This window comes from Phoca vitulina, unplaced genomic scaffold (assembly GCF_004348235.1).
Source record: "Phoca vitulina isolate PV1807 unplaced genomic scaffold, GSC_HSeal_1.0 scaffold1, whole genome shotgun sequence".
NCBI lineage: Eukaryota > Metazoa > Chordata > Mammalia > Carnivora > Phocidae > Phoca > Phoca vitulina.
The window spans coordinates 99,752,295-99,761,899 of record NW_022589704.1 but is presented as its reverse complement, the minus strand read 5'-3'; the positions used below and the strand labels follow the sequence as shown (position 1 = coordinate 99,761,899).

Sequence of the window (9,605 nt, the reverse complement as noted above, 5' to 3'; positions counted from 1 at the left end):
GAGGGAACACAAGCAGGGGGAGTGGGAGAGGGAGAAGCAGGCTTCTCGCTGAGCAGGGAGCCCGATGCGGGGCTCGATCCCAGGACCCTGGGATCATGACCTGAGCCGAAGGCAGACGCCCAACGACTGAGCCACCCAGGCGCCCCCCTCAGAGTTATTCTTTCTAGCTCATTCCACATCTATGATAGCGAGTAATCTCAACAGCAAACCAATGCCTCTTAGCCCAAAGTCAAACATTCAAAGCTCCCCATTGTCTTCAAGACAAAGTCTAAATTAATTGGTCCCAGTCTCAATCCCCACCGAACTTCCCCCACTCAACATTGGCCCCACCGCATGAAACTATTTGTATTTCTCTAAATAGTCCCTATGAATATAGCATAAACCCGTGGTCTTCTATTGCTGCCCCAGCCAGTATCTTATTTCACTAATTCCCTTTATTCTTTAAACTTTAGAAGAGGTCTCACTTCTGACCTCCAGGTCAGACCAGGTTAGATCTGTCCATAGATCTGTCCTGCGCTTGTATAGATATAGTTTATAGGTGGCCCGACCCTGCCATCCTCCTGCCACCACCGACATGACTGAGGACACCCCATTTATTCTTGTATGTTTCCTCAGTGCCAAGAGCAGTGCCCAGTGCTGAATATGTTTGATCAGCTGACTTTGCTTGCACACTTTCAGTAACATAAAAAGTCATATATCCAGAATGCTGCATTCCCCAAAGTTCTGAATAGCCAACAATTAGTAAAGTCATTTGCACGCACACATTCTGTTATCACACTGTGAATTCCTAAAGGCAGAACACCCAACCCTGCATCTTTGTGCCCCCTTCAATTCCAGCCAGTGACCCGCACAAATACTGGGTGAGAGGGACAGATCAGGCTGGGGGACAGAACTGCAATTGTTCTGAACAGACGACTTCCAGAAAAGACTAGGAGTGGGAACGACTCCTCAACTTGGAAGACAAGTCCTAGAGGATATTCTAGCACGGGAAATCAGAGGTCCCCTGTGGAAAACACTCACTGGCGACTTTAAATTCTAGAAGACTTAAAAAATGCACCACCTGTAGAAGGATGAGGGAGAAAAATAAAGATGACAGAGTTGCCTGAATTTTTAAAACCCTAATTGAATCTAAGACAAACTAATTATGAAGCTATGAACATATCCTAGCCAGTGCGAACTGGAGAAAGCACTCCCTGATCAACACATCAGTTATAATGGAAGTCACCTTAAAGAGTTTTAAAGGAATTACATTAAATAAATATGTGGCACTTGGCTTTCATTTTGTGGAAATTTTTCATCCCCCTTGTGTTGCTTTGCCATTTTGTCACACAACCTGGGTGTCAAAATAAGACTAATAAAAAGGAAGGGCATATGATAAGTATTAGAACTCATCGAAGGGTAAATATTTTAATACAATTTATTGGGAAGCTAAAAAAAAACAACCACCCAACTGTATACTAAAGATACAGCATCTGTTACTAACATTACATGAATCCCACATTGAAGCATTCCAGAAATGTATTAGTGAGAGTCTATGGCACAAACCTAGGCTTCCTATCACCTTGTCTATTCTTATGTTGCCAACAGAAAAAGTACATCACCAGGCAATGTCATTACTGGGAAGCAGTACTTTACCATTGATTTCAAAGGTCTCCATTGCAGGGAACATGGTTTGGTTGACGGCTGCTCTTTCTCCAGTGCTAGCCAAGAACTCTTCCTCCTTGAGAATTTCCTTATTTTCCATTGTGAAGCTTTATAGATGGCCCAAAGTCCCAGAGCCAGCAGAAATGCTGTCCTCAAGAGGAACCACTTGGGGAAAGATTGTTCTCATTTAACTACTGCAGCTAGCTGTAGACCACACAGCACTTCCCTTTGGCTCCAACTTCTGAATTTGCAAAATGTTTCCTGACATGATCAGAATTGGGCATGTCGCAAAAACAGGCTATTCACACACGGAGCTCCTGTTCGGCACAGCTGCTTGTTAAGGGCAGTGACTTATGCTTTGGGGCATAAGTCACAGGTCCTTGGAACCAGCCCTCGCTCCCGGGCCCCTGAGAGCAGGGAGCTGGGTGACCCCAGGGAGGATGTTTCTCTCCCTGCCCTCTGCCCATCCAAGGGCGGCCATCATCCCAGACCCAGGGCACTGTCCTAGGACCTCTGTGGTTCACACTGAAATCTCCCTCCTCTGACCCACTTCGGCCTTAGGGTTCATCTTTTCTCCTCAAAGTGTGGACCTTGGACAGCAACGGCTTTTGCCTTAAAGGAGCTCCCAGTCTGGTTCGCGGGCTAGATGTGGATACAATTGAATTATAGAAACTTGCTGTCACGTGAGAGGCTGGAAGTGACCTGGAGGCAGCGGGACCAGGGGTGGGAACACCCCCAGAAAGCTGGCTGATCAGCTCTGGGTTCAAGGGAGGACCGGGGGGTCTGCCTGGAGAGTGTGATGGGGCTGGGGGGCCTTGGAGGCAGGAAAGGTGGCAAGTGCAGCCTCTCAGGCAGGGCTTCAGGGCGCAGGAGCCACAAGACTTTGGGGCTGTTTGGAACCTGAGAGGTGAGGAGGAGAGGTGGCCAGGGAAGAGGCTGGGCCCCGCTCACTCACTTTGTTTGGCCTGTGGCATGGCAGAAAGCAGAAAGGGCAAGAAGCTCAGGAAAAAGAGTGACTGGCGGTGTCCCCAAGGCAGAGGTCCCCCGTGGTGCCTGCAGTTTCAACATTCAGGAAGTCCCTGCCATGGGCTGAGGTGCTAGGAGGAGAAGCCAGCACACAAAAGGTTAAAGGAATTGGAGGTGAGGAAATGAAAGTGGCTGGCAGCGCTAGGCAGAAGTGTGGGCATTTGAGGTAATCGAGGCTGCAGGGGCTTTCCCCGTGGGAGGGGAATCTCCCTGGGACAGGGACCTGCTCTTTTAGGCCACTGTGCCTCCTCTCTCTGCCTGTGCACCTCGGCTCTGGCCAAGGGCCGTCCTCATCCACGACAGCGGGGTGGGGGCTCATTGGAAACGCTGTGGACTAGTGACCGAGGGCCTCCAGCCTTGGACCGAACATTTAGTGGACATCAAATGTGGCTGCTTTGGTGCTAGATATCGGGCCAGACAGACCTTGGCCACAAACTCAACTCTTTCAGGAACTTGCTGGGTGACCTGGGGTGTCTTACTTCACTTCTCTGGGCCTTGGCACAAAATAATAGCTCCTAGAACCATTACCCGGTATCCAGGATTTGTTAGGTGTCAAGCACTGTGCTGGACACTTACATACATTACTCACCACTCGCAACAACCTGTAACTAGCCTCAGATCCTGTGGTTAGAAAGTGATGCCGCCAGAACGTGAATCCAGGATACTCGGTCCCTACAGCCTCGTTTAAACCTAGTTTGATCCAGAGGCTGTAATCCAGAGGTTCACACTGGAGGAGTTTTTTGAAAACACCCCTACCATTTCTCCATCCCCAGCCTGAGATTCTAGTTTTCATAAAAGCCCCAAGGCTGGTTAAAATGTGCAACCTGGCTGAGGACCTCTGCACAGAAGAACGAAGCAGTTACATGTAGTGCAGAGACCCGTGGGGACCCTCAGGACTCGATCCATTAGGTTGAACTATACACAATTACTGATATTCATCCCTTCTTGACATGCAATAAATGAATACTTCATAGGATCCAGGCTAATCCATCCAGCCTCCAGAGCTGGGACTAGAATAAGGCAATTAATGCACTAGTTTGGGGTGCAAAAGATTCAGTAATCAAGGTAGGTAACATTTTAACACAATAATTTAAAAATCAAAGTTAATGCCAAAAGCCCATGATGAACAAAATTAAAAAAAGATGGGATCCCACTTGGAATGACCCATCACTTGCTCTCCATCGTCTTGGCCATGGTCTTTACTCTGTGTTTCAGCATCCCCATTTGCAAAATGGAATACCAGTAGTTGACCTGTTTGTGCATGGGGTAGGTGTGAGGGTCAAACAAAATAATAAAACCATAAGCATGTTTATAAATGAAAGGGCTCTGGGTAGAATGGCATCTTCTATCAAGCCAGTGTGTAATGTGAAACTCCGACATTGTCAATGTCACCCTTAAAAATCCCTTAAATCTCCCATAAAGTACAAAAGACACAATTTGGGGGAATATTGTACAAGCTCTTCCTAAGTGTCTTCCACTCAGACACTTTTATCTCCAGGAATAAGGATCTAGCTGTTTCTTCTCTAGAGCAGCTGATGAAGTGGTCAACTTGCCTTTGGGACCATGCTATTCAAGAAATGCAGGGTCTGGCTTTATTTTTCTAGCAAAGTGCATATCATTGGATTAGAAATTTAAATGTGTGTTCAGAGTGGTTCTGATGTAGTTACATCAAGTTCCGTTGTTCTCCAGAGTGACAACCAATTGGCTCACAGTGCTCTTTTAGACAGAGGGAATGGGGCTGGAGTCCCAGGCAGAGGCGACTCCAAGCCTGATGGTTTTGGCAGAGCTGGGCTTTCTATGAACCAGTGGACCCCAAACTAGTTTAGTCAATGGGTCATCAGGCAGATCAAGAATTCCTGAGCAACCCCGTTGCAGCTGAACACTGGGGCAACCAAGGTAATGCATGATGTAAAACTCACCAGCACAAACCCAAGTGTTCAAAACAAACAAACAGAACCCCATAGCAAGTAGGCAAGCCAATGAAGCTTAATAGCAACGAATCTTCAACAAAGCAGGAAAAAATATCCAATGGAAAAAAGACAGTCTCTTCAATAAACGGTGCTGGGAAAATTGGACAGCTATATACAGAAGAATGAAACTCAACCATTCTCTTCCACCATACACAAAGATAAACTCTAAATGGATGAAAGACCTCAATGTGAGACAGGAATCCATCAAAATCCTAGAGGAGAACACAGGCAGTAACCTCTTCGACATCGGCCACAGCAACTTCTTTCAAGACACGTCCCCAAAGGCAAGGGAAACAAAAATGAAACTGAACTTTTGGGACTTAAATCAAGATAAAAAGCTTCTGCACAACAAAGGAAACAGTCAGCAAAACAAAGAGGGAACCCACAGAATGGGAGAAGATACTTGCAAATGACACTACAGATAAAGAGCTCGTATCCAAGAACTAGAAAGAACTTCTCAAACTCAATACCCAAAAAACAAATTATCAAGTCAAAAATTGGATAGAAGACATGAACAGACACTTCTCCAAAGAAGACATACAAATGGCTGACAGACACATGAAAAAATGTTCAACATCATTAGCCATCAGGGAAATTCAAATCAAAACCACACTGAGATACCACCTTGCACCAGTTAGAATGGCAAAAATTGACAAGGCAAGAAACAATAAATGCTGGAGAGGATGTGGAGAAAGGGGAACCCTCTTACACTGTTGGTGGGAATGCAAGCTGGTACAGCCACTCTGGAAAACAGTATGGAGGTTCTTCAAAAAGTTAAAAATAGAGCTACCCTATGACCCAGCAATTATACTACTGGGTATTGACCCCAAAGATACAGATGTAGTGAAAAGAGGGGCACATGCACCACAGTGTTCATAGCAGCAATGTCTGCAATAGCCAAACTGTGGAAAGAGCTGAGCTGCCCTTCAACAGATGAATGGATAAAGAAGATATGGTCCATATGTACAGTGGAATATTACTCAGCCATCAGAAAGGATGAATGCCCAACTTTTACGTCAACATGGATGGGACTGGAGGAGATTATGCTAAGTGAAATAAGTAAAGCAGAGAAAGACAATTATCATATGCTTTCACTTATATGTGGAACATAAGGAATAGCATGGAGGACATTAGGAGAAAGAAGGGAAAAATGAAAGGGGGGGACATCAGAGGGAGAGACGAACCATGAAAGACTATGGACTCCGGGAAACAAACTGAGGGTTTCAGAGAGGAGGGGGGTGGGGGATGGGTTAGCCTGGTGATGGGTATTAAGGAGGGCACATATTGCAATGAGCACTGGGTGTTATACGCAAACAATGAATCATGGAACACTACATCAAAAAATAAAATAAAATAAAAAATAATATTAAAAAATAAAAATAACTGCTAATTTTAAAAACAAAAAAGTCCCATCAACACCAATGACCATCAACTCTTGAATAGATAAATAAATGACAGTACATCCATTCAGTGGGATGGTAATCAGCCATAGGAAAAACACAAGCAAATTTCCTAGAGCACCCCAACATCCTTTATCAATACTACCTCTTCCCTATTGTCATTCCAGTCCACTGCAGTTATAATCAGGAACCTGCAGTAACTCCGCCAAGGGGAGGGGTGGCGGGGCAAGCAAACAGACTTAAGCCAATGGTGTGATCCCTTACTGGTATTTAAATCATAGGCAGAGAGAAAATAGCCTAAAAATAGCTGGGGCTTTTACTCCTTCTTAGCAGTGTTATCCTGAGTATTTCTGCTACATGATCTTAGCCCTGCCCTGTTTCCTACACTGCCCCCCAAACTACCTCAGTTTCTCTCTTTTCTAAACCAAGTTCCTCCTGTCAAATCTCAAAGTCCTCTACATTCTTCCACTAAATCTCCTCTTGTCAAGTGGGCTACCTTTTGTTTCTACTGCAGAGAGCTTAAGAACCCGGACCCCTCCAGCTCTGCACAAAGGGTTTCCAGGGCCATCTTCTGACCCTCTTTCTGCTCACATGTCAGGTCTGTGTGCCCTGTGGTTCTGGATTCCCACCGCCTTGGGGAAGGTACCTCCTTCATCAGCCTGAGCTTTGTGGACCCCAACTAGCTCGAACTCAATCCAAGGGGAGGGTGGCCTCACAGCTTTCAGAAATGACACGGGTGATTCATTCCCCAGTAACCTAATTCACTCCCTGATTTTTTCTTTCTTTTTTCAAGTTTTTATTTAAATTCCACTTAGTCAACATACATTGTTATATTAGTTTCAGGTGTACAATATAGTGATTCAATGCTTCTATACAGCACCCCATGCTCCTCACAAGTGCCCTCCTTAATCCCCATCACCCAATTCCCCCTTCCCCCCCACCTCCCCTCTGGTAACCAGCAGTGTGTTCTCTAGAGTTAAGAGTCTATTTTCTGGTTTGCCTCTCTTTTTCCCTCCTATGTTCAGATATAAGTCCAATAATTATTGATCTTTTTTTGACAGTTCACAATTTTACCTTATTTCTGGAAGAAACAATATTTTCAATAGCAAAATAACAAACAGATTTTTTGAACAACAACAACAACCCAGAAACAATCAACTGGCTGTGAGTAGAGCTTCCTTCTCCAAACTCCAAAAGTCCCTCAGAAAAGGCCCAGAGGCAGCTCCTCTCTCTCTTGTAGCTCCTAACTTGGTATTGAGTTAAGACTACCCCAAAGGCCCCAGATGCAGCATTTTCTGAGGCATTTTGTTACGACTGACCTGCATGTGAGCTCCTTTCAATGTCTGAGGTCTTTCCCACCTTTGGAGATTGAATGGGAGAAACCATGTCCACTAGAGGCTTGCAGCCAGGCGTAGGCATGTGGCCAGGCAGACATACCTTCCATATCCCTTCAAAGGAGAAGCCAGGATCCCTGCACAGCGGGGAAGAGGCCGCAGCTCCAGCAATGCCAAGGGACCAGCAGAAGCAGGAAGAGGGTGGCAGCAGTAGGTGGGTCCTCCCGGGATGGGTTCTATGGCATGATCTGGGCTGTGGCCTGGTAGCCCTGTACCTGACCTTTGCCCGGGCCTGATTCTACAGTCTCATCAGCAATTCTCTGAGCTCTCAGTAGCCTTCCAGTGATTTCCTTCTCTGTTTAAATCTGTCAGATTTTCACCTCGGTTGCTTGCCATGGATATTGCAGACTGGTACAGAGAGCAAAAGATGGGATCAGCAATCCAGACCTTCAGGAGGCCCAAGTGTGAAGATTTTTGGAGAGTAATCAAGTCCAAGGGCCTTAGCTTGGCAAATAAGAACCTCTGTGATTGTGCCAATATCTCCCCTCCAAGCTCTTACTGACCTCTCTGCCACCCCCCATCTTGAATTACTACAGTTTATCAAGGCTAATCCTTCCGTTTAAAGAGACATTCCCACTCCCAAATCCCTTCCGGTGAATGACGACCACTCATCCTAAGGGCACATTCTCTATGAATCCTACTGCCCAGTAGAACTGACTCCTCACACTCCTAACCCACCTTTGCAATGTGTATTCTGCACAGAGATTCCTCAATAGACAGTAACTTGGCCACTGGTTCTTTTTATTCGTCTCGTCCTCCGTCCCACAAATTCCCCAAGAGCAGGAACCACACATTACATTGCTTGGACCGCAGTTCAAGCAGGAATAAAGAAGTGAAAGGATGATTGAGAAGTATCCAGACGCTGAGGCGGAAACCCCACACAACATTTGTGGGAAAAGGGGAGAAAAGAGCAGGCCAGAGCCCCTTTCCTTTTCTCGTGGACTCTGTTAGATCGGATCTCAAAAGATGGTGATCGAGAAAGGCTTTGTGGGGCCCGATGGCTGTTTTCATCTGGCACAAAACTTATCTTGCAAAGACTGCGAGAAATTTTATGGCCAATTCCATCTGAGATTTATTCGTCAGGGTCCTTAACCTCAGCCCCTAGATGTTAACTACTAACCCTGGGTATTCATCTTCCCCAGCATGGGATGCCTTAACAAGGAGCCTACACTATCAATGGTCTAAATTTCTGCAGATGGAGGGGGCGGGAACTGAGGTCTTTGCTGAAATTTCTGCAGATGGAGGGGGCGGGAACTGAGGTCTTTGCTGAGGCCGTATCTCCTCTCTGCCTTGTCCTTGCTGGGAAACAAAGTGTACACAGAAGGGCATTTTTAGCCAAACTCTGCTCCTCCCTCTTTTTAACCATTTTCTATTGGGAAGATTTGCAATAAGCAACACAATGCTGATTCCTTCATCATTTGGTCTGATTCTGCCCATCAGCAATTCTCTGAGCTCTCAGTAGCCTTCCAGTGATTTCCTTCTCTGTCATCTGGGTACTTGTGAGTCTAAGCGCTACACTGGGTATGGTGAAACCATCTAAAACACAAATGCAAGGAGTTCCACAATTAGGCTACGAAACTCCCAGGCTATTATCTCTCTCGTGTCATTTCTGATTACCGAAAGGAGTTAACTAGCGGTGATTGTACAAACTGGATACAAATAGAAAGGGAAGCAAAGTCCTGAGGCAGAGGTTTTAAGGGCTGGGTGGAGAGGAGCTGAATTGATTGCATTTCCGTAGACTCACTTCCAGAATGGTCGATTTCATAGAATCACTTCCCCAGCATGTACCCAGAATGTTTACATTTGAGTTCCCACTCTGGGCCTGGCACAGCTAGGCATCTGCATAGGCTCACTCTTCACAACAATCCTTTTTCAGTATAGATGTCATTTTTCGTTTTCTGCAGATGAGGAAACTGAGGCCCAAGGCCAAGAAAAGCGTGTGCTGAAGGTCAGACAACCAGGTCCATCTGACTCCCGAGCCCAAAGCGGCCACTACACATCCGCTGAATCCTGGACTCCCTGGGCACTGAAGGGGGCCAGAGTTATTTAAATGAGGCATTTGTTAGAGGATTTTTGTCTGAAGCAGGGGGGCTGATGTCATTCTCTGCAAACAATACAAAGAATCAAAAGCTGGTGAGCCCACAGGAAAATAGGGCAGGATGCCCTTCCCC

The 9,605-nt window shown here is 46.0% G+C and overlaps 1 protein-coding gene across 1 annotated transcript in view; it reads right to left on the bottom strand.

The window, feature by feature from the left end:
* The window catches only part of MARCO (macrophage receptor with collagenous structure), a 34,689-nt gene extending 32,892 nt beyond the window's left edge, over window positions 1-1,797 (bottom strand). Inside the window, exon 1 of the mRNA XM_032426285.1 lies at window positions 1,636-1,797. Coding sequence (XP_032282176.1) covers window positions 1,636-1,744 — 109 coding nt within the window. The 5' untranslated portion in view covers window positions 1,745-1,797. The remainder of the gene's footprint in view (window positions 1-1,635) is intronic.
* Between the last annotated feature and the right edge of the window lie 7,808 nt (window positions 1,798-9,605).